Consider the following 25,978-nt stretch of genomic DNA (forward strand, 5'->3'; position numbering starts at 1 on the left):
GTGTATTTATTTGCATAAATATTCGACATAGCTATTTTCTGCTTTATGGCTTTCTAATTAAAAGTGACTATTTTAAATGTAATTATACTTTTTGATATACCATTTTGAGTATAATAGGATTACCCCTTTTAGAGCCGATTCCTGGGGAATTCCAGTGACAGCAACATCTAAACCCTGGAGAACATTTTGTTGCATTTGTAATTTCCGGTTTCAGACACACACCCACAAAAGAAAATGCGAGAGAAAATTGTGTCAACTTGCAGGACAAAGCAAAACACAAACAAAACTCAAGTTCTCCCTGTAGAACAACGAAATGCAACTAAAGACTAGGAAGAGAGGGCTGCCGGCGACAGGGGAGGGCGCCTAAGTCGGACTAGGACTCCGAACTCCCTGCAGCCACGCCCCCTTTCCACTGCCGCCCACTGGCAACTCCTTTGGCTTCATGTCGACAATGGAACAAGCCGCTGCAGAAGAAGTGAGAACTTAAAGCAGCAAAAACATATTTAAAAAATAAACAAATTAAAAAATACTAAAGTTTTGCTGTCGAAATTGCAAAAGATAGTTATTTAAATGCTCAAAGGCTTAAGAAACAGCAATTCAATAATAAAATCTGTGTAAAATCCTCCTTAAGGCGATTTTGCATTAAAAGTATGTACTAAAACACATCTCTGTTTTGAATAAAATTAAAATTAGCACTCATCTCATTGATGAACAATTCGAAAACAAATAAGGCAAGCTGCATAGTCTCAGCAATATTTTCAGGAACTCTACCTCACATTTTGTCGTGGGTATCGGGCCAGCAATAGAAGAAGCGAGTTGAGTCACGTGCTGGCGCCATTTGTTTATGGCTTTCTCCCTTTTACTTTGCCTTTACTTATTAGTTTGGAGAGCAAAATCCCACCTTCTTCCTGGCCACATTTCCCCGGGCTTTCAACCACTTCCCCGATTTCCCGCCCGCCCAGCGTCCGTTGCTATTCCCTTCGAGCTTTTGAGCTGCAATTGTCAGTCGAGAGTGCAGCCAGCCGCAAATAGCAAACAAGCCAAAGCCGTCGTTTCCCCGGCCGTGCTGACAGCTTTAAGACGGCTTCCCATTGCTTACCTCTGCTTTAATTGAGTTTTCACAATTTGACAGCCGTCTGCGGGGATGTTAGCCCATTGTCAGTGGCAAAACTCACCTGCAACGAAAAGAAGGAGGCCAAATTAGTCAACGAATCGGGAATCAAGAGGTGTTCGCGTGAAAGAGCAAACAAGACAGGGATTCTGAGGGGTTAATTGAGGAAAATTAAACTTTGAGCTGGCATATTTACACGCACACACGGAGGAAGCCCCCAGGGCAGCAGGGGGTTAAGCGCCGGGTTCACAGAAAGATTTCCATTTCCCTGCCGCTGTCTTAACAACAAGCCAGACAACAATGTGTAAAGCAATTGTGCTCGGAGTTAATTTGTGCGCTATGACAATCTAGCATCACCTCTGCACTGGGAGAAAATCTATAGAGGTTACGGCCTTGTCATAAAAGCTGTGCACATTGTTTTGACCTTTTAAAAATTTAAATTTTAGAATATATTGAGTATTAACTTCAGCTCTTCATTTTCAATTTCGATTTTTAATTTTAATTTTAAATTAAAATTTTCTGTTTCAAATTTGTACTTGATTTGCTGCAATAAATTGTATATCAAAGCAATTCTAGATGTTTATTCATTTTTCCGGGTCCAAAGTCTTTACTTGCAACTCAAGAAGCGCCTTAATGTTGCTTCCCTACCCAACTCCCAGCGCAGGCTGCGTGATGATATTACTGCGAGTGACAGACAATTGAAAAGGCCAGGCACACATGGCGTGTACGCAATGTGCCAAAGTTTATACGAAATTAATGTTAATTACAGCGCGAGTTGCGCTATCCATCTCGCTCGCACCAGCGCGGCAGCATCTGCGTCCTGACAGGAAGTGGGCGGAAAATGTGGGTGGGAGTGGAAAATGGCAGGGAAATGGGAAGTGGCGGGGAAAAGGGGAATGCAATTTGCCAGCAACGCATTTAACAAGCTGGGAGCGCTTAAGCCGAAGGATTCGGCTTCCAATGAGTCGACAAGGTGCATTGAATCGCACCGAAAGGGAATGACTAATAGCCGTAATCGATAAATCGAAAATCGAAAAACGGATGGCTGACGGATGCCCCGATCGCGAAATGCCACAGATATAGTGCGCCTTCGAACAGATCTGGGGTGTGCACTTCTACTATGAATTGGCTAGGAATTCAAGTAGTTAAACTGTGTGAAGGTTACCTGTTTGAGAAATAAATAATATCAAAGTGAAACCCAATTGAAGACTAAACAGCTATGATATAACCCCTGGTTAATTGTATAGGTCCGCAGTTAACTGGGTAACTAGTAAGTATCATTTTATTGGCTATTTATTCTACAAAAACAGTCAGAGGTAGTATTTACAGATCAATTTGGTTTCGTATTTACTGTCCTTAACAAGAAACTCCCCCTGAACCACAGATTAATCGGCCAGTTAACCAAGAAATGGACTCGCATATTTCCGTTTTCTATAATAGCCCCAATCATCGCTCATCTTTATCGAGCCATCAATCGAATTCACCTTTCGGCACGCTGATAAATCCCGCTTAAGCCATTCGGTTGCACAAAGGCATTCCATTTTTCCTCTCTTACGGCGCCTTTGTAAACACACGAATATGTATAATATTTTGTTGCCTTCTTTCCCGATATATTCTTGGCTTTGTTTTGTTTGGTGAATTGAACAACTTTTGCTGGCAGCTGCGGGGATTCCCATGAATGGTTCAGTGGCAGGGGACTCCTCGCCTTTTGCCGTGATGTGGCACAAATGGCAATGCGCTTAACGTGTTTCGTGCTGCTGCTGCTGCTGCTGTTGCAGCTGCAGTGCAGCGAAGAGAGCCTGCCACGCCCCCTACCAACCACCTGAGCCACCGAAAAAATAAAGGAAAAAATAGCACACCTTGGCACCCACGCACAGACACAATTTATAAAAGCCGCAACAAATGTCTGAGGCTGTAAACTTTCCGTAAATCTTTGCAGCGATGTCTGCCGGCGGCACCAGCAGCAACACTAGCAACAACAATGGCAACACTACTGCCAGCAACAACAATGGAAGACAAGGACGATGACGATGACGTCGTCACGCGGATGTTTCGACGCGACTCTGAAGGATTTTCATGGTAAGGTTTTCCCAACCCCAGCCCCATCCCCATCCCCACCGAGTTGGCCCTTTGTAGTTGCACGTCTGTGTTGCTGCTGTCGCTGGTGTTGCCGCTGCGAACGATGGCTCGTGTTGCATGTTGCCGTCAGCATGTTAGAGCCCCCGACACGTTGGAAAATGCGCTTACACACATGTAAGCACATGTCGTAAGGGGAAAAATCTGAGCGGCGGGAGTCGATTTTTTGATGCCCTTATTTTTATAGGTACCTCCAAAAGAAGAATGTTAAACAAATAGAGGAGCTTTTAACGATATCTCTGAATATATTTTTATCAAATTAAAACACACACATTGAAGGGCCATAAAGGACTTTTTCTTTACAAGAACGCTGTAGAGTACATTATTTAAAAATATTTTCAAATGTATTATTTATATATTTTTTGTTTTCCTACCACAAAATAGCTCCCCGATTTCGAAATCCAGCCAAACCGATCCCAACCGCAATCCCACTTGCAAAACACTCGGGGAAAACGCACATTGTCAGCGTCTTAGCGCTTTTCATGACAGCACTTTCTTGGCACTGACTGTTAAAATTTTACCAGCTTTCCCGGCTTTCCCATCAGCTGTTGTTCACCAGAGCCTTTGCTTTCATTAGGCTAATCCAGACATGATCATGCATATACTATACACAAATGTATATATATTATATGCGCACCTGAAGGGAAAATGGAAAAGCCGAGACGGTAACGTTGAACCCGGAGATCAGGCTTTTCCCGATGCTCCTCGAGCGCTTGCAGCATGTTCGTTTTTAATATACACAAAAGCAAGCATGTGCCGGCTTCTCCCGGACTTTCCCCGCTTTTTCCCGCTTTCCCCCGCTTTCCTCGGGCGTGACAAACTTTTTTATGCAAATTCTGAGGCTGGGCCAATGCTGTTGTTTTACTTTCCGTTTGCACCTGTGCGCCCGCCCCAGAAGGTAATAGGGAAAACTTTGCTCCGCAAAATATTGCCCAACAAAGGTCCAGAAACGGGAGTAAAAATCCCATCTAATCGAATCAAAATTCCTCAAACACACTTTTCAGGTCACTTCCAAACTTTTGCCCCAAAACACTTGACAAACTTTCGATTGCCTGGGCTCTCGGCCAGTTCAAAGTTCAGGGAATCCCCAATCAAACCCTAACTCTGGGCCAAACAAAATTTTGTGGCCAATGCAGCTGGCATAAAAGCTGGAAAATTAATTGAAACCCAATAGATAAGTTCGGTGGGCGAGAGGAGGGCCAATGATTGATTAGGGCCGCTTTTTCCTAGGGAAAATGGCCAATGTGGCGGAGGGAAGGCCGGGAGAAGTCAAGGCGAACGCCATCGACTGGAGTCCAGGCGAATTGAATCGAATCGAGTGGAGTCAAGTCGAGTCATCATCAAATGGGATTAGACAGTCAGCCGGGAGATTAGACACTCGCAATGACCTGAGACATCGGCGGATACATGGAGGGGACGACGACAGACATCTGTCGACGGCTTCTCAACAGTCATTCTCCGACGAATACTAAATTGCCCCTAATCCACTTTATCATCGACACCAGGAAATAGACAGTGAGTCTCAGGAAAAGTGGGGGAAAAGCCAAGATAATATGCATTTAAAGGAGTGCTACAAGTAATCGCTTCGAAGAATAGCTCGGGTATCAATGGAAATTAATAGAACTTGTATTGGTCTTCTAATCAAAAAACCCTCTACTTTGGATTTAGTTCCTAAATTTTTATAAATTAAAATAATCTTACTTTTTTAGATTCAAATCAGGTGTAATCATTTTGAAGAAGCGTTTATTTAATATTTTCCCTTTTTTTTAACTAAGTAAAAATGGTTCCTCAAATTAATTTTAAGTGAATACTTGTTTATTGTATTTTTAATTAATAACTTATTTAATTTATAGTTACAGTGTACTAAGGAAATCCCCTTTGCAGCTGGCTGCTCCGATAACATTTCGCCCTATTAGAAATTAGACATAATTACCCGTAATCATAATAAACGGCATAAAAAATGAAAAAAGGACATGGGACCGAGTGTCGCCCCGTGACGGCCATAAATATGATGATAATTAAGTGTGTCTCGCACATATACTCAATTTGGCCTTATTAACCCAAAAAATGACACAGATATTAATTTTCCGCACACATGTGCCCGCTTTCCGCCTTTCCGCCCGGTTCCACGCTCCCTGGCAGGCACACACACTCGTCCACACAAAGCCTAAACGTAAACGAGTAAATTGGCAGATTTAAGCAGTAAACAAAAAAACAAAAAAACGGCCAACAAAACATGGCCCAAACAACACTTCCCCTCTCTTTCTACGGAGAAAATGCTGCTGACTCTTTCGCCCAAGCGAAAGTATAAAGAAAAAAATGTCAACAATCTATTGACAGCTGAGACTGTAACTGATTGTGGGGAGTGAGCAGGAGCAGGAGCATGAGCGGAGCGGAAAATGCGGAAAATGCGCCGGGGGCGTGGCGGAAGGGGGCTGGCAAAGCAGGCCACGTAGCAAACAAAGGCATGAGCGCCCCACACTCGCAAAAGGGGTGGCGAGGTGGAGGGACATGGGCGTGGTACGGCGAGATTTTTAAGGAGTTCATTGGAACGATTAAAAACATAATATTCTACTGAGAATCTAAATACAAAAGGTGTAAAAGTTATAGGAAAAAATTCAATTTCAAAAGCTTTGGCTGTTATAGTTTTAATAGGAGCAAACCCTTCTATATTCCCAAATAAATTAAAAAGTTAGTCCAATGTTTTTGTAATAACAAATACAAAATGTATTTCAAGGGCATTACTTTTTTCTTTCAAATTTAACAGAAAATAAAGTGAAATTCCAAACCAAAACAACCTGGACCAAAACGAACCGCGAAAAGCTTATAAGCCAATTCCCGCCATGTTTGTCTTAAATTCCCATTTATTTGCCTTTAAGCAGCACTTCCAATCGGGGCCTCAACATCAAACGGAATGAAACCGAAATTAAGCGAAACCGAAGCAGCCAAATAGAAAAAGGCAGGCCAGAGACCCAAATTCTCCTAATTTAGATGTCAATAACTTGGCGCTTACAGTCACACCCTCCGAAAATACATGTGTGCGAGGGGCTTCCCCGGCCGCCATTATTTTCGCACTCCCCGAAAGCCATTAGAAAATAAATAAAATATCAAGAACAAAAAACGTACATAATAATGCGCGTGGGGGGGGCGAATGTGTAGCATGTGTGCGCGATAATAATAACATCAAATTAAAATATTGTAATTCGTTTTCATGCATCCATGTATATACACATTTTCCCCGCGCTTGGTTTGTCTTTTTTATTTAGCGGTAATTTATTTATTGAGCATGTATGCCGCACTTTCACACGCCTGGCCGACTCACTTCTCCAGGGTATCTGGCCGGGCGACCCTTATCGCGCAGCCAGCGGCTATCTGAGGCCCCCCATATTTACGGCCTAATATACTATATATTTATGTGTCTGTCATTTAATAAATTCTGCTGATAATGTCATAGACATCAGCGTAAAATGACCTCCGACCCCGCACTCCAAACTCCGAGTTGCCCGTTCCAAATGTGTGTGTTCTGGTTTTTTTTGGTGCTTCGCATGATTTGCTCCCATGATTTGTGTTGGTCAAAGTGGCGGAGGAGAAAAGCCAGGAGGAGTCGATTTTTATTGTTGTTTATGATTATTTATTTATGTTTTCGGTTTACCGTCCTCGGTCGTTGCCATTGTTTGCCCCTTTTGGCGTACGGGGCGGATACTTAATTTTGTGCTTGCAGTTCCAGGGAATTCCAGAGATGGTTGTAAGGACGAGAGTTTTAAATAAAGAAAATACTTTAGTTATTCAATTTTTTTAAGACAGACATTTTGAATGCTCATAAAGGCTTTAAGCATTTATCTGGCGAGGTATAAGCTAAATGTAAATATACAGGGCGTATACGTAACATTGTTGCTTGCAATTGAGAAGGATGCCTTTAAATTTTTATTTTAGTAAAGGTGCGTTTGAGCTTCTTAATTATAAGCTGACTGCTTTGTAAATATTCTGATTGCTTCATCGGATTTTAAGCATTAAATTGAAAAAAAAGCAACGTTTTCTGCGTATACGTAATATTTACGTATACGTTATTTTTTGTTTGGTATTCTGCATGCTTTCTTAGGGGCCATGAATTGTCGAACAATTATAAAGTAAACACCCACGAATTTCCTCAGACCCCGCTTCAATACATTTGTTTCCCCCACCATTTTCCGCTCATCATTTTCCCGTTTATGCAGCATTTTCACTGCTTTTCAATTGTTGTTCTTGCCGCTGACTCAGCTGTCAATGCTTGCCCCCTAACCACCGCCGCCCATGCCACCTCTTTCGCCCCATTTGCATATCACATTCAAGAATTTTTTTGTGTGTTCTTAAGAGGGATTCATTTCGATACTCAAAAATGTCTCAAAAGCCTTCAAATTGTGAGCCATAAATAACAGGCAAAAAACGCAGGGAGCCCAAGTGATGGGGACAAAGAAAGAAGGCTGCTTTTGTATTTGAACCGATGGTTGGCAATGAAGTCAATTACGTAGACGTGAAGTGGGGAGAAGCACGAGGTAGACAAATTATGCGGTAAAGAGCTTTGACTACAAATAAGGGGAGTAATTCAAGTTAAGAGGTTATAATTGCATTTAAATGAGATCCTACATACTTCGGGTGGATAGTGGTTTCCAGTATATTTACCAAGATGGCAATCTTAATTTTTATACTTAGAAATGACGGGAAAAATATTTGAATAAATATAAAAACTAGTTGAGTAACTCAAGGGCTGGGCGATATAATTACATTAATTGCGTGGTTAATTAAAAATTAAGTAGCAAAAAAGTCGGCAAGCAAGCACTTCCGCTTTCCGGGGAAAAGCTTGAGAAGGAAACGCGACTTGGGGAAAATCATACAGAGGGTCAGCGGCTATTCAACACCTGCCACGCCCCCTTGTCCCGCCCCTGCCGAGCATCCCGTTTGCCTGCCAATTTTCAACACCAGAGGGCGTCAAAGTGACGTGTCGTCTGGCTGGCTTTTCCTGCTTTTTCCCGCTTTCCCCCACTTTTCCGCCCTTTCATCGCACCACCTTGACTTCTTTGCTTTTCCGACCCCAAAGTCGAGTTCCCCTCGCCTCTGTGTGTGGAGCATTCAAAAGTCACTTAAGTGGAAATTAAAAAGAAATTATTCACTTTGGCACACACACAGACACACACGCAAAGTGTTTGCCCAGCTTTCCTTTGCCTCAATTGCTTTTTTATTTTTTCCAGATTTATTTTTTGCTGCGCTCCGTTTGTTTGTTTGCTGTAATTGTTGTGGTCTGCCTCATTATTTGTATCTGGCCAAGGGAAAGCGGTGGAAAAGCGGGCCCGAACAGATATCGTCCACCGCCCCCGCCCCCAACCTCTTTAATTGTGGTTCATTTTCAGAGTCTTTTGAGTTTCGGGTCCCTTTGGCTTGTGGCAAATTTCCTACATTTCCCACATTTCCGGCATTTTCCTGCATTTGACCACAATATTTTTGTGGAATTGCTGCAAATTGTTTATTGCTGACCTCAGAGCTATTTGGGGATTATGGCCCACAGAGACAAGGTGTTGTCCCTCGTGTTTCCCGACCTCTGACCTGGCCTCGGGGCCAGATAAATTTTAATGGCAATTAGTGGCTGAGCTTGGATCGGATCTTAAGGCCTTTACTTGTTGTTCTGCAGCACACCACTTCAGAAATAATCACAACCATAATCAAAAATCCTTTATCCCAAGAAATATCTTTCAAATTCACAAGACACAAGGTATCCGCTAGACGCGTTTCTGCTGCCTACTTTTCGGCGCATGGAAATTCCCTTTTAATTTGATGTTTGAAAAAGGGACAGTACCGAAATATAAGGTCTCTACAACGTTGTTAGTTCACTCGGACAGTAGCAGTAGAATTGCTAGACTCTTCCAACATATTCAGTGAAAAATCTACGAGAAATGTTGGTCCTTGGAGCTTTTTCCCCTGTGCGTCTTCATAATTTGCGCCCTTCTGTGCCTGGTATTTGTGTCATGTTCAAAGCGACCGGTTTTGATGTCATCCGCCGCCTCATCAACTTAATCAGTGAAGGAGAAGGAATAATTTGCCTGGCACAGATCCTTCGTCCTGCCTAAAAACCGAAAAAGCAGAGAAAAGAGCAGAGCGCAGCAAGGGAAAAAAACAAAAAAGGAGGAGGAAAAATAAATAATGTGAAAGAGGAAACATTCAGCTCCGTTGACGGCGACCCATTGACCAAGTTAAAAAGGCTATAGCTATGTGGCATATATGGCGTACATGCGGATCGGCCGCACATGTGTGCGTTGTGCAAACCATATATGTATCACATATATATATGATATATTTTCCCCTTTGCGGAGGCACTTCAAATGCGGCTTGGGGTCGCGGAATCAAGCGCCAAGAGACCTCATAAAAAACGACTAACGCGACTGGCTCACACAGATACTCACCAACACTGCGGGGCATATTGAGTTGTGGCTTAATGCCACACACTCGCACACACACCAACACACAGGGGCTCAAAGTTTGGCAGAAGGAGCGCAAAAACCAAAACAGAAATATTTCGCTCCATTTTTTGTACGTGGTTTTGCTTTTCTTTTTTTTAATGTTTTCTTCCTCAGAATTTGTGTCATGCCATGTGCTCGGGATTGCATAACCCCTCTTTACGGGGGCGCCACCACGCCCCTGTGCAACCGCAGCTTCATTTGGCAACTGAAAATTCCCACAGATTAAACTGGGAATTGGAACTAGACGAGGAACAGGAAAGGCGTAATAAAAGCAGCGGCTGCAACTATGAATTAAATAAGGTAAGATGGGCGAAATCGGGTATGAAATTATCTAGGTAAGTTGGGGGAAGATTTAATATATGAATTTTACTTAACAAAATAATAATATTTGTGCAGGCTTGATAGTTCTAGAAACAACAGTGTTGCTTGGCTCATAATTAAATCTGTATAATCTTTTGAGCAACTGAACTTATACGTTCTTCTGCCAGATAATTAAACATTAAATTCGCAAGCTCTTCCGATGGATCTGCATCTGATAGTTCAATTTAAACCGGAGCGGCAAAGGCAACTGGAATTAGGGATTAGGATGACAGGGCGACAACCACAAAGCCATCAACACAGCAGCGCTTCCATTTTCCATTTCCCATTTCCCGCCCGCTTCATCGAGTTCCACATTCGCTTCGCTGGCAACTTAAAGTCCCCCTCGGCACAGGGCGGAGCTCAAATAGAGCGGTGCTTTCAAGAGGGATTTCGCGTGGGGCGGGGCAGGGGGCTGTTTTTCAAAGAGCGTTTCCACGAGCATCTGTGATGCACTGCATCCACGGCAAAAAGTTCATTAATCTAGTTACAAGTTCGCGCAGACAGTTCGCATAATCAATCAATAGACACACGCTGGGTTTTGGAAGGAGGGGCTAGTAGAAGGGAATTCTGGGGCGTAAACATGTTGACAAGCCTTACCCCCTGCAGGCCCCACCACGCCCCTGTGTAGGTAGGCGTGACAGCTGGCGGGGGCGGGGCGTGCGACAGTTTTTTGCGGTTTTCTGCCCGCTGAGTGACAGGAGCAGGATAGCATTTTCTGAGCGAGTTTTCTCCGACCTTTCCTTGGCGGCGAGAACTGCTGGGGCACGGTGAAAGATGTGGCGTAAAAATTAGTTAAGAGAGCTAACAAGGTCCAAAAAGATCGTTCAGGGGTCCCTACAGCGTGGTCTACAATCTAAAAAATATTATAATGAAACTGGTTAAGAGGGTCCATGAAGATCACACTAGTACCTGTAGCTCTTCAACATTATTATTGGAACCGCTCTGTCTCTGATCATAAAATAGTATATCCCATAATATAGTTTAAAATTTTATCTGGTTGCTAAAAAATAATGGTTATACAAAGACTTGACTGGAATTTTGTGTTTACACATGTTCTGTTTTTCTTCACAAATTGAGCATTAGGGACTGTCGAGGGCTTCCTCGCCAGCTGACTTGTTTCCGTTCCTGGTCAGCGACTTTGCTCCTCTTCATCCCGATGACCGTCCTCCTCGATAGCCAACCGATTGTTCCGGGCAACGTGGCGATTGATTTAATGGCGACAGCAGGAGCAGCAGTTCTTGTGTTCCTGCCTGCGCTTCTCCAGCTTTTCCAGCCGGTTGCGGGTCTTCACCTCGGGATGGCCGAAGCAGTTCTCGCACTCGTCGTCCGTGGAGGAGGAGCTCTCGCCGAAGGGATGCGGCTTCCGATAGATGCAGCAGCACTTCGACTTGCGGCGATTCATGTGCTCGTTGTCGATAACCCCGGCGTGGAAGCCGACGCGCTTCTTCTTGGGCTTCTCCGACTGTGTTTGGGCCAATCGGAGGCGCAGGAGGCCGGGCGAGGCCACCGCCGCCACCTGGGGCACGGAGTCGGTGCTGTCCGTCGAGCCCAAGCCGGAGTCCGTTTCCGGGGGAAAAGCCGGCTCCACCGCCGCCGCGGGAATCGTCGAACTCACCTTCCTGGGGCTCCGGGGCTCCGACTCGCCATCGATAGTCGATAACTCGGCCTTCGGCAGATCCATTTGGCAAAAGTAAAAAAATAGAAGGACTCTAGGAAATTTTGGTGACTTAAAAAATCGTTCCGAAATTCTGTTTTTGTGTCTGAACTGTTTGACACAGAGAATTCAATAAACCAGGGACAGAAGGTTTCAGTTGGCTGAGACTTTTACTTAGAAAGGCCTACCGGGACTATTAAGGTATTTAGTTATCCAGTTTTACCGATTTGAATCCACTTGTAGGCAAGAGCAAATAATGTTAATGTTAGTTTTACTTTTTTGATTGCCTTTTTGTCTTCCTAATAAGAGTATAAAGTTTCATACTCCGGTTTCCGAGGGAATAGCCATAACCAGTTGTAGTTTTCCCTTATTTGTGCAGACTCAACTTATTTTGCATGATTTTAAAGACCTTTTTTAAATTGAACTTAAACTGATGAAATATCCGCAGTGAAGTTTGCTGACCTCTTGTCCTTTCCTGCCCTCTCTTTCCCTCTTCGTCTCCGCCTGACTGCCTGTCTCTTTCTCCCTGCGTGCACCCCTCTCTTTCTGTCTCTCTGGCTGTCTCGTCTCCAGCTTTAGCCGCAGTCATTTTGGCTGCCAAAACTTGTGCACGATTTACGTCAATTGGACAAGCGCCAGGACACGCCTTGACCCGCAGTGCCCCCGCCCCATTTAACCCGCAGCTTTTCCGACCCATCCGCCCACTTATCCGACCGCCCTCTCCCCCAACTTTCCCAAAACCCACAGCAGCTCCTTTGCCGGGCTCTGTGTTTACCTAAAATGCAATTCTCCTAGCCCGTTGCAGTTTTGCATTTATTATTGGTAGAGTGGGTGGAAAACGGGTGGGCCGTGGTGGGTTGGAGGCCTGGGAAAACCATTTTCCATTTTACTCTACCACTTTTGCCTTTGAAAACTGCACAAAAAATCCGCCCTACTACTATGTATATATGTATTTCTATTTTTTTTATTTACGCATGGCAAATAAATGTTGAAAATAATATGATGGCTGCTGTGGCAAGGGGTTAAGGAACTTTTTGCCTGCTTCGTTTTCGTTTTCTTGGCTTTCGGTTTCCCCCCGAATTTCATTTTTGTACTATTTTCCCGTTGGCCTCGTGTATTTTACTTCTTGTCTGCGTTTATCTGGCATTAGAAGCAAGAAAAATTATGTTTGCGGTCGAGAAAAGGGGGTTTTGTCTGCTCTGCAGCAGATAAAAAAGCAGCCGCCGCGTCCAAAATGCGAAAAGAGCCCAGCCAACGACCCTGAATGAAAAATTATGCTCGATGCTTTTTGAATAGTTGGTTTTCCCCACCTCCAGCCCTTTCGGGAGAAGAGTGGGCGTGGCCGGGGTTCAAGTGCAAGGCACAAACGAGCTTGGAGATGTCAACGTGTGTGAGTTCTTTGGCATTAAGAAAGTTGTTTTAATCGATCAATCGATCGAAACTAAAAACAATTTTTTACTTCTCTTGCAAAGATATGGCTTTCCAAAAATGCAAACAAATAAATTTTCCAAAAAATGATGGGGATAGCACCTCTTGTAACGCGTTTCGATTACTAAATTACGACTGCAAAACGAGTAAACAAGATTTATTTTTCGTCAAAAAGTGGTGCTCTCAATTTTTAGACAAAAATATCAGTATTTTCGTCACCAAATTGCGAACTGATGTCCAAATAAGAGATGTGATACCTCGTTGAGCTCGCAATTAAATTCCGAATCGATTGTCATTTAAATTTAAAAACCAAAATTTTTTAAAATTTTTTCGAAAAAAATGATGATATAACCCCTGGCAAAAAATGAAAAATTCGGTCAAAAAATAAATTTCCCAAAAAGTGATGGGAATCAATAGCCCTGGTTGATAGCTCCTTATAGCAGTCGGTCTTTTTGATGTGCGTTTTGATTTGCCTAAATTACGACTAAAAAACGAGTAAAAAAGACGTATTTTTTGTCCAAAAATGATACTCCTGATACTATTTTTAGACAAAAATATCAGTATTTTCGTCACCAAATTGCGAACTGATGTCCAAATAAGAGATGTGATACCTCGTTGAGCTCGCAATTAAATTCCGAATCGATTGTCATTTAAATTTAAAAACCAAAATTTTTTAAAATTTTTTCGAAGAAAATGATGATACAACCCATGGCAAAAAATGCAAAAATAGGTCAAAAAATAAATTTCCCAAAAAGTGATGGGAATCAATAGCCCTGATTGATCGCTGCTCATATCGGTCGGTCTCCTTTTTGTGCGCATCAATTTGACTAAATTACGACCTAAAAACCGATCAAAAACCGTATTTTTTGTCCATGGGGTACTCCCCATATTGGTTCAAAAAATCTGCATATTGATCATTGGAGGCCGAACGCGCTCAGATTTTTCGTGCAACTATTTAGAGGCACGCAGTAGTCCCCCTACTGACTAAGGGGTACAAGTGAAACCCCAAAGGTAGAATCATTCCAATCCCTTACCTTAATCGTTAAAGGCCCTTTGGATTTTTTATTTCCGGCACTTTTCGCGCCACCCAGTTGGGGAACCACCTAAAACTATTTGCAGCCCATTGGGCTAAACACTTTGGCGGCTGCTCTTCACGCACTTAACGGGCAAACAAAACTCTCCGGTGGGCGGTGGGTAGTGGGCGAGGCGAAAGAGCAGGAAGAACCAGGAAAAGCAGAAGCGTTATGTCCGAGGAAAACCAAATCCTCGAGCGTCTGTGGCCATAACTTTCTTTGGGTGTGCCATTGAAATGAAATCTAAAATTCATTACGCATTTTATGCGTCAGAAGGAGATTGGGGATTGGCATTGGGATGGGCATGGGGTAAGGATAGGAATCGGGGAAGGGAATCGGAGGTGGGTGGCACGTAATGAGGCGCGTGCCTGGTCTTACCCTGCCCCATTCCTCGAATGGCATTTTTGTCCCAATGGAGACACGCACAAAACGCGACGACAGCAACGCCTTCGACTGTCTCCTGCTCTTCCTCGCTCTTCCTCCGGACTTTCCTGCTCCCCCAGCTGCGCGGGCAATTTACCCGCCGGAATTGTAAGCTCAAGCGTCCGTGTCTCCTTTGTCGCTGGTGTGGTTGTCTTTGGGGAATAAGATGAATTACATGCTACTTCAGGCAGCCCCCATCTCCATCTCCATCTCCATTTCCACATCCCGCCCTGCGCCGGCTCCTTCCAGAACGCTTCCTATCTCTGCTCGGCACTCTTCTCCCTAAGCATGCAAAATCATGCAGATAACGCACAAAAAGGTACCAGAAACTAAATCCCCAAGCGCATAGTTTCGAAGCAGGAAGTCCCTTTAAAAACAGTGGAACTCGAGCTCTAAGAAATCTTGTAAAAAAGTAAAAGAAGCAGAAATAGCTCATGGAGGCAAGAAAATACAAGAGAAGAAAGACACAGAGGCAAAGAATTGCGAGAGGGGGAAACAGGGAAGGAACCAATCCGTAGAAATGAAAAGGTGAGCTTTAAGTACAAGACAGCAATGCTTCCTTAAGTAACTTTAGGAAAATCTTTTCTATTTTCTTGAAGTAAGTGATTTGGTGTCGCTGGTCACACTTTTTCTGTGGTGTGACCGTTCTAATTTTTCAGCTTGTAGTTTATTTTGTATTCCACATAAATTCATGGGTTCTACCTTCTGAATTCCACCACACTTTCTGCATCTTTAAGACTCACGAAACGTAACACAATTTGCAGCTCGAGTTCCTCTTTTGAAACCGATCCTTGGGGCAGCTACCCCATGCTGTTCGAAATTTATGGAAATTTCCATTTAACAATTTCCGCCCTGCATCGAAAGCAGTGTGCCGGTAAAAAGGAAGACAGAGAGCGAAATCAACCGCACGGAAATCATGTCTACGCATCATTCTTTGTGCTATTACTCCACTAGTCCACTCCCCTTTTCCCCACTATGTTATTTTTCTTTTTTTGGCATTCCTGTATTGTATTTGGTTTCGGTCTGTGTGTGAGTGTGATTTTGCGTGGCTGTGTGGAAATGTGTGATAAGCAGTTTCCGCCAGGGAATAGACCACACATGTGTGTATGCAAGTATAGGACAGGCATGTGTACGGCATGGTGTGCGAAGATAGTTCTTTAAATGCCTGGGCTCGCCCCTTTTCCTTTCATTGGTGTCGAGCTGTCCAACACGACAAGCCAGCACCAAAAGAAAATAAAGCACCAAAAGAAGTTAACGTTTTGTAAACTCCTTGGTCTTGATTTAAAATATTATTTATTGAGGCTGGCCACCCTAGTTTAGTGTGACCATGCGTTTTAATAATAGTTCTTTTATTTAACATACTCTTGATAAAAGAACTTTTTTAAGTAAGCATACGAAACCCGTTTGTTAACCAATCACAAATAGGTAAGTGGTTTTTCTGAGTGCGGGATGCCAGGAGCAATCTTACTATGGACAAAAAATAAAGAGGGCAAGGCTTCGGAATTGAGCCACATCTCGTAGTCAAAGCGGCAAAGGGAAGCGGATGCCGTGGCTACTAATGCAAATATAATGGCAAATGTTTCGGAAATATATTTCACAGATAAAATTGATAAAGAAGACGCCGCCGCCCTTAATCCACCCTAGCAAAATCCATTGTATGCGGCGGCCAGCGGAAAACTATTTGCTCGCATTTTTCCACACTTTTCCACTCCCTATCATCCAACAGCAAAAAAAGGAAAACATCTGAAAGACTGCTCCTCACTTGTGAAACCCAGTCTTCTTTTGTGTCCTTCCATTTTTCCTGCCTTGCCATTCTTATCTATCAATCTATAAATCTCATCATATTTGAGAATTGTTCAGGCAGGCGAAAAAAATGTTGGAGATATGTCTTTTATATCCGGTTTTTATACATATCATAAAAGAATGTTCCCCTCGAACTAGCGATTTAAAAACCAGAACTTCTTAAGGGTATTTGAAAAAGGGTGCTGTTGGTTTTTCATGTATATACATGTTCTGTTAGAGCATTTCGCTACACTGGAAGTGCAGTGTGACCGTGCATGCTTTCAAACAATTAGGGAGTACCCTAAAATCACTTTTTTAAATTGGCTTTACCGCTTACTCCCACACTTTCAATTTTCGCGACGAAAATAATATGCCGTCGTTACGACTCTATTTCATTCTTGACCATTTACACTTGCTGCCACTTAAGCTCACTTTCAACGTCTTCATGCGACTTATCAAGCTCACTTCCCACTTACTTTTTTCCCTCCATAATAAATGTCAATTTTGCCCTGCTCTCAATCAAATAAGTTTGCTGTTGAAAGCCGAGACTTCCTTTCTCCCTTTCACATCCTTTCAATTTCTTTCATTTGTCCGAGCTAAAGCCCCAGCTAATTTCTGTCTCTTTCCCCACTTCTGTCTCCTTCCTTGGCTAACTCAAACTATTTTTATGATTCTTGAGCTTAAGTAATCGAAATAAATAAAACGGAATCTGTGTCACAGATTTTCTGCCATCTGCCGAGCATAATGTAAACAAAATAAATAAGAGAATGGGCACAAGAACGAAAGCTGAAGTCGTTGAAATGGTATTCCCAGTAGGAGGTCGTAGGGCTGCTTCCTTCCATTTGTCGTAACCCTTAGTGGAGCAAAGAAAAAATCTAATATAAATTCCATTACAATTATATAAATTTCACTTAAGTTTGCAATAATTTGAAAGCCTGAGATGCGACAGAAACGAGTTAAGCGAGGGAGTACTGAGCTGTAGTGCAAAAAATGAGTCGAAAAGGGGGTAGGCGGAAAGAGGGGAAAAGGGGCCAAAGAAATGCATCATAAATTTTCATGTTGCTCTCGCGATTTTCTATTGTGCTCCACTGGAGAGTGGCGAGCAATGGACATAAAAAGCCAAGCCCAAGACAGCGGCAACTTTCAACTGAAGTAGTAGTAACTGGAGTTGCCGTCTGCTGCACAGGGAGAAAAACTAGTATTCTAATATATTTACTTACGAAAAACCATCGAAAACGTGCCTCGGTCTCTTACAACTTTAATTTTGTATGCAACAATAACATTAAAAATAAGCGCTTTTAGTCGGCTGGTCACACTTTGGTTATAAAAGGAACAATGAGACCAGGCTTTATTATGAACAGCCAACTATTTCTTTCTTTTAGTAGACCTCAGTGCTCTTACTTTCTTGCAGTGCTGCTCTACTGCTGAGGCAGCAATTCTGTGTCCAGCCATAAAGCAGCCAACACAAAAAAATGGGGGGCAAAAAAATGCAATACAATTTCATTTTATGCAAGAAACAGCGCTGGCGGAAAGCTGGAGGAAAAGCTCGCTTTTTGGTGAAAAATTGTAAATTCCCATTAGAATTGCGCCGGTGGTGCGGGGAGAAAACGCATCATGAGGGCAGGAAGAAAGTAAGCCGAGGAAATGAAATGAAACCAAAAATGAAACGAAAAGCGGACTCTGAGGAGATGGAAGAGGGTAAGTAGGTAAGGGTATGGTATGTTACATGCATAAATAAGTAACCAAAAAAATGGCAAGAAATAAAAAAGATTAAGCTTGAAGGAACGAAAATTAAACGATCTTTTCAGAGGCGAAAGAGAGATACTTTTAAGGAACTGCACGAAACTGAAGAGGAGATGGAGAAATAAAAAGAATTGATAAAGTATGGGTAAAGTTAGCGTGGGAAAAATGTTAATATAAAATATTTGTTAGTTATTTATTTACTGTTCATGTTGTCAGTGAATGAATGGAATATTCCCTACGTTTCTCCAAAAAATGATTGTTTACAAGAATGTTCACTAAACAAAGACGGTCTTTTTTAAGCTCCTCCTATATCTTATAACATTTTATCCCACAGTGGGTCCCGGCAAAAGGCGTCGAGTCAAAATGCACCTGGCAAAGTGCCTCCGCTGAGCTTAAAAGAAATGACTTCTTGTTCCGCCAGCAGTTACCTCTTTTCCAGCTCCACTCGCTCATTTTTCAAGAGTCTCTATTTCTTTTTGTCTATAAATGCGTTTTTTTTCTTGGGTACTTTCTGCTCTTCTTTCCTGTTTTTGGTGCAAACGAAGTTTACGCGTGCTGATGCAGATAATGACAGTCAGTCAGTCAGAGAAACACGGGGGCGGGATGGTCGGACGTTGTGTGCCTTTTGGAAACTTGTTACCTATTAGGAGCACACACGGGCGAGGACTTCCTGCTCCGCCAGCCCTGTTCTGCTCTGTCCCTAGGAGCTTCTCCGGGCACCGAGCAATTACAGAAAAAGCATCGGCAGGATAAGGATAAGGATAAGGATAGCGAAAGCAGGCTAAAAGGAAAAGGTCCAACGACCTGAAATCTTTTCTCGGCTCCGTCTTCAGGCCATAATTGCTTGGCAAGTTAATAAGTGGCAAGTCAAAAAGCTTATCCCCTGGACCCAAAGCCAGAGCCCCTCGCACTTGTCCCCCCGTTTCCCCCAAAGAACAGCTGCACACACAGTGGCAAGTTGCATTCCGTTGCAGCCGAGAGCGGAGGAAAATGCTCGGGCTTTTCCTGCAGCTCAGGCATTTTAATTAGCGCATTACCAGCGAAAGGGGCGGCGCTGCCGTGGAGACGAACCTCTCGACAATCGACAAACCCAGCTCTCGACACCAATTTTTTATGGCCAGATGTATAAACGATATGGAAACACAGGGAGCAGTGCGTGGCAGGCGCGCAGGAACTTAAACGCAGGTTTTGCTCAGGATTCGAGGGCCAGAAGCATTATGTTGTGTGTGGAATTTGCTGGAACCTACAGGAAAGCGCTTGAAATATAAATATTTAGAATCATTGGGCATCATAATTCGCTTTATAATTGGCTATACTTTATTTTTCTTTATGCCCCAAATTCGATGAGGCTTAAGAAACTAAGACATGAAGTTTTATAAAAATCACACTTCTTAAATTACAATAGATAGAGCTTAGAGCACTGAGTAAACACTGAATTCAACATTAAAGAGTGATTATTTTACCTAAAGTAATTATCCCCAAATAATTTGTAAGTCCCCTCTTAGTTCTTACATATCCAAATTTATTTATTCTCTAAGCTTTGGTACTCGATCATTATTATATTAGAATAATGTCATTTGCTAATTTCCACACATTTGGTATCCCCAATCGTTTTCCCACTGTCAGCCCCTACACATAACTCTCCATATTCGCTCACCTTTTCGGATAATAAAACTCAATTTCAGTCGAACCAAGATGAAAATAAAAGACGCTAGGACCCAAGCTCGAAGTCAACTTGCCAATCAATGTTCGCAGAGTTCGATAAACGATTGCTGTTGCAGTTTTTAACGAGGAAAACTTCCTGCGGAATGGAATCCTTGGACCATGACACGAGGCGCATGCAGAAGGGGAAAAGTGTCCTTTTGTCAGGTGTTGCCACGCCCACCGGGGGCGCACTATATAAATGATGTGGCAGCTGCCACTTGGGGGGCAAAAAGTGGAATAGAATTGAGAGCTGGAAATCAATTCCGATTCCAATTTCTTATTTAACATTTTGATTAATGCAAGCAGCAGTCGAATATGCAAAGTTTGCGGAGAGTTTTTCCTGCACATTTTCCTGCACTTTTCGGAGCTTTTTTCCACTTTTTCCCACTTTTTTCGACCACGGCGGCCACTTGACACATGCTAGAGCACCCCGCGCACACAGGCGCTGTCGAGTGGGTGGGGACGGGTTGCCGCAGCTGCTCCCGTTCGCCATTTGGCTTTTGCCAAGCCAAATGTTGTCAAATAATATTTACCCAGCCACGCACACATGGGAAATGTGCAGGATATTGGCCATATACGTGTGGCCAAGGAGCTCGGCTCAGCAGAAATAAAATGCAAAGTGTGGTCTGAAAAGTTTAAAGTGTGGCAAATCCGTAGGACGGAAAATATCAGCGGAAATGTCAGGAAAAGCATGGAATGATACGGAGGCTGTTAAGGGGTCCTTGTATGTTCATGTGTATGTTCATTGAATCATTGAGGTGTAAAATGGGTTTCAAATTAAACGTAATTCTGTTTTTTTCCCATATGTATAATAGTGTGTGGTTTAATCCGATCCCTTGAAAGAATTCAGGAAAATGCATCAAAAAGAACTAAGCAAATGTTAAATTGCCAAAATAAAACAACAAATTAGGTTAAATGGTACAAACTTTGGTCACTTGCCGACGGTTATATACTTTACATATACATGGGAGTTCAAGTACTGAGCACCGAACTCCTGGGGGAATTAGCATCGCACCCCTTTTCGAGTGGCAGGGTCGGGCCCCTTTCGAGGGGCAAGTTTCAAATTACACGCCTCGCCGGTCCGGGAGCAAAGTTAACGAAAATAAATGAAATACATAAGGGACATTGGAGCGGAACAGTTTGGCCGGCGAGGAGGAGAAGCGGCGACATGTTCAATCTGTCCAAGTCACGGCGACTGCGTCTGCGACCCATCCAATCCGACCCAGTCCAGGCCCTCCAATCCGAACGTTATCGGCAATAATTCTCAACTGTCCGCTTACGTCTATGTTCCTGGCCCGAGACATATAAATATACACCAAAGTATATATATGCGGATACAGATATATATTTGAATTTAATATCGGAGACAGACAAACAATCATATCGGGCTGCTTACGGCAGCCAGCCAGAAACCAGGGGGCAGAAACCAGAAACCAGAAACCAGAACCGTAAAAGATACAATTCATAAAGCCGAAAGACAAAAGTTAGACAAAACACTTTCCAAGGAGACGTGGTGGAAAAGCGCTTTATAGATAGCCAAATCGGGCGGCAACCACTCACACACATGCAGTGTGTGTGCGGGGGAAAACTTTTGTGTTGGTCCTTTGTTGTTTGTATTTTGTTTAGATGGCATAAATTAGATACGTGCCCGCCCAAGTCCGGGACATCGGGACACTGAGCCACCAGGACACCCCACTGAAAATCCCTCTCCTCGCCCGATTGTTTGGGCTTTAAACAAACAGTGGGGTGGGTGGCGGAGCATTCTTCACTGTGTCACCGATTATATCCTGCTGGTCCCTGGGCCATCGTCACAGTGGGCCACATATTTATTTGCCGTCAACTTGGCGGCCCGCAAAAACTGCAAATTGCAGTTTGGACTGGCCAAACAATTTTCTGATTAATTTCAAGTTTTGTGTAAACTGTTGAAACATTCCCTGATGCTGATGATGCTTGTGTGTGGCCCCAAAATTTGTGTTTTCCCCGGCTTTTCCGCTGGTCTTTTTGCGTCGACAGCCTAACAGCCCAGCCAAATGAAAAGTTTCCCCTCTTCACTGAATGGCTGAGCAAACTGCGAGCGAGGAAGCGAGATCTAAATAAATAATTAGTTCGCATTTATTTCATTAGACAACCCGGAATCCCGGGGCAAAAACTTTTGCGGATAACTAAAGACCCTAAATGGGTGGCGGGGAAACGACTTTGGAAGCATGTGTGCTCAAATGTTCTACTCCTGTAGTTTGTCTAAAAACTGGGTTTCCAGGCGAGTTTCCTTTCTTGCTTAGTTGCTAGATGGTGTTCTGCAAAGTATCATTTGTTATTATTAAAGCTGCAAACTCGAAACGCTTTTCGAGTTCCCAGAAACTGTCGTGAATAACATGTCTTTAATTTATTTGTTGACAATTCGTACAGTTTTAAAGATACACGTAAATCCCTTGGAATGCACCTCAAAACCGCTAATTCTTAAGTTCGATTTCTTGAGCTCAATTATTTGTTAGGTCATTTATCAAGCTAAGCGAGAAATTACGCATCCCCTTTCAAATCAATTTTCCGACTACTAATTGAAATCATTAGTTTTTCCCATATTTAGCTCATTAAGTCCCAGTTGATTTGTGGGATCTGCAAGTCACCTTAACTCTTCATTATCTCATCATCTAATTAATCCCCTTTAATCTCCCTCAATTATCGCAGTGATCATCTGGCATTCAAAGGAAGTCCCCTGCTCGTTGCTCTGGTTTATTTTTGCCTCATTTTCTATTTTCCAAGTGCCACGCCCCCATTTTCCATTTGCCAAGCCCATTTTCATTCCCGCTGATGAAACTTTCAATTAGCGCCAAGTGTAAAATGGAGCAGCGGTGGCATCATTTTCATCAAATTACCAGTGACACCGACACAACCGATTCCCTGGCGCTTTTCCCCTGCGTTTCCCTGGCCGGATGCCCCGCCCCCAGTTTCCCCCGCCCCGGCTTGGGGCGCTGCAGCGTGTTCATCTTTTCCGTTGCCACGGTTTTAGCCATTTTCATTTCTGGTCGACGATGACACAAAATGTCGGTCACTTGCGGCTTACCCCAGGCCACCCACTACTTTTCCCACCCTCGCAGCATTTTCCCACCCCCTGCCTCAGACCCCATCCCCTCCGCCACTTCGGTGTGCCCAATTTGCAGAATGCTGCAAATAGCCAGGAAAATTACCTCATGCGCATTTTCTTATTACAGAAATGTGCATAAGAAAATGGACGTAATGAAAAAATCTGAATAACAACAGCAGGGAGCAGAAGGAAAAGCGGTCGGAAAAGCCAGGAGGGTGGGAACGGTCGAATTAAAAATACCTGTTGGGAATTCAACGGAAATGAAAAACTGTATTCAAAAAATATTCAAATCAAATAAATGGGATTTTCCGAGAGAGGAACAGAGCAATTAGTTATGCAATGAAAACGAAATGAAGATGATATTTGTAAAAATTTTATAATGTTTATATTTAAGTAATACATATTTAGGAAACCAAACAAAAATTTAAAAAAAGAAAGAGAAATGTAGGATTTTGAACACAACGGAAAATTAATTTATGGCTGATACAAAAGATTATCAATCTAAAAAAGGCCAATAAAATGGGGGAAAGTTATGAAAAAGTGCTAAATATTAAAAAAGTGTCTAATGAAAAACTAGTGAAAAACAAAAGGAACGAAAGGAAATAGAATAGTAATCAAATATTTTTCTGCAGGAAAACAACATTGGAAAAGTGAAGCCGAGCAAAAAACGAGATAAAACGGGAAATGCAATGGAATGGAAGAGAGGAAAAGTCACCTTCCCTGCATTTTCCTTTTCCCTCTAGGTTTCATGTTTTTTCCTATTTTTGTTGAATTTTTCCCTCTTGCGAATAACTGGCTGCAAATTGAAAATACCGAGGCGTAAAAAACAGGACAACGAAATGGAGAATCTGGAGACAAGGAACAAACGGAATGCAAATGACGCAAAAATGGAAATGGATGGAAATTGCAAACCAGCGGGGTGGTGGGCAGAGGGAGGGGTTGGGGTTGGACGGGGCAAAATGAAAAATAATTAGCGCAATTAATGACCACGTAATTAGCGCTTCGAATCTAACCTTCTCTCTCGCTCCGTGTGTTTTCCCTCTGCCGTCTCCTTCTGCCACAATGTGTGCAGTGGCACGTAAAGTGTAACCAACACCCCCTTTTCCACCCGCTTTCCACCCACTTCCCCAACCAGATTTCCCCCAGCACCACCACCTTCATTAATAGTTCGCTGCGGCTACGTTTGATAACTCTATCGCGGTCCGGTTGCCACTGATTTCCCTTTCCCACTTTTCCGACTTTCCCTGAGTGGAGAAGAAAAGTGGAGAGCAGATCCCAGCGACACGCTAATGAATACACGATGGCCCCGTTTCATTTTCCAGAAGGGGTTTCCATCGGAAATGCAACTCTGTCATGGCATTTCTTCATCAGCATTTGAGGTTAGCGGAAAATCCACGCAGATCAGCGGGGAAAAGCGCGCAAATGGACGGCGGCTAATTAAAAATGGCCTTTGATTAGGCCAAAATGTTAAATTAACATTAGTGCGCGCTAAGAGGCGCCTTCGGTTAGTCGCCGAGCGGGAAAAAAAAGATTCACTGCTCACAATTTAATCACGGAACTGTGGAGCTTAGATAGATTCAGTTATAAAATATTATTTTATACATTAAAAACATAAATAATATAATATAATATAAATGGGAAAATGGAGAACTTAAATCAGGGAATCGTGGAAGTTATTTTGATTAAGCTATAATGTTTAAAAATGCTTAGGGAATAAATAATACAATGTTCAATTAAAGAAAAACTTAATTATTTTAGTTCGGCTTTATTAAATAATATTTTTGAAGGGAATACATGGGTGAGAAAACCGAATAATGTATTCGCCAAACTAAAAAAGCTTAGCTTGTGTAACTTATTTTAGTATTGATCATTATTATAATAATAATAGTACCTATACCTAAAAAAAATAGGAACAGATCACATCAAAATGCCACGATTTTTTAAATTTGTTTTAGTTGAGTTCTAATTATTATTAATGGAAAACATTATATAAATTCTAACAGACCTTCTGATAATATATATATTTTGAACACCCTACAGGAATAAATAACACGAAAACCGAGAACAAGTAAACCAATTTTTGGCTTGGGGCCTCCCAAGTAAGCCCCACTCGTACAGCGCGGAAAGTCCTCCGGTGCCTCAACTTATGAACAACTTAAAAATTCATTGTCTACACATGGTGCCCAGGACCTCTCTGCAGGACCTCTCCTGGGAAAGTGGGGACGCGTGGAGGGAGAGGGAAAAGGTTCTTCTGCTGGTTGGCGAGTGAAAAACGAAAAACTGTCATCATGTGACGGGAATCAATCTAAAGTCATTTTATAACCCGAAAAGTCATAAATCTAACTTTAATGTTTTAAACGTGACTGCGGCACGAGGTCCCCGGACCACGCCCCCTCCGCTCCACCGCCCACATATGCAACGATGTGTGTGTGTTTGTGGGGGGAAAGAAAGGGACAGACAAGCCCCGGCATTGAAATTGGAAAAGTAAAACAAGCAAATGAATGTATTTCCGTTTGGGATTTTTCACTTTCCGGCTTTGGAGAAGGAAGTCGAGGAAAGCCGGGACAGCGGGGACAGCGGGGACAGCGGGGGCGGTATTTTCCGCAGTCGGCAGAAGGGGCGTGGTGCCTGGGCTGGGGGTGGCAGCCAGAAAGCACTATAAATGACAAAACGAATTCAAGGAGAAGTCGTCGAGCTGAGACAGGAAAATAGATAGAAAATTTTATTAAATGGGCATCAAAACTATTTGGCGTGTCCTCGGCAGTAGCGAGGGGGCCAGCTGGCGGATGGGAAATCCCCTTGGCTAAATTCATGGGCCAAATGGCGTAGCATACTTACGTGGGCCGCACATAAAACTCAAGCACCGCATGCGGTCAACGAAGGTGAGCACCAGAGCGAGACCGGCGAATGCGGCGGAAAGAGAGGGCAGTAGGCGGCTAGAGCGGGACGGAGCGGATGCCCGGGCAATGTGTGACAGGATTAATTAAGTGCCGG

At 43.1% G+C, this 25,978-nt stretch overlaps 2 protein-coding genes and 1 pseudogene across 4 annotated transcripts in view; all 3 read right to left on the reverse strand.

The window, feature by feature from the left end:
- Positions 1-25,978, reverse strand: part of LOC108027540 (innexin shaking-B) — a 153,982-nt gene that overhangs the window by 97,355 nt on the left and 30,649 nt on the right. The gene's annotated exons all lie outside the window — the stretch shown is intronic.
- On the reverse strand, positions 11,071-11,889 carry LOC108027541 (E3 ubiquitin-protein ligase PPP1R11). The gene has a single exon (XM_017098990.3). It carries the CDS (start codon positions 11,774-11,776, stop codon positions 11,306-11,308), a length of 471 nt encoding a protein of 156 aa, XP_016954479.1. The 5' UTR covers positions 11,777-11,889; the 3' UTR covers positions 11,071-11,305.
- Positions 23,724-24,299, reverse strand: LOC108027487 (uncharacterized; annotated as a pseudogene).

Source organism: Drosophila biarmipes, chromosome X, assembly GCF_025231255.1.
Source record: "Drosophila biarmipes strain raj3 chromosome X, RU_DBia_V1.1, whole genome shotgun sequence".
Lineage (NCBI taxonomy): Eukaryota > Metazoa > Arthropoda > Insecta > Diptera > Drosophilidae > Drosophila > Drosophila biarmipes.

Excerpts from the sequence above, each read along its gene's own strand:
- LOC108027541 (XM_017098990.3), bottom strand. The coding sequence starts at position 11,776 with ATGGATCTGCCGAAGGCCGAGTTATCGACTATCGATGGCGAGTCGGAG.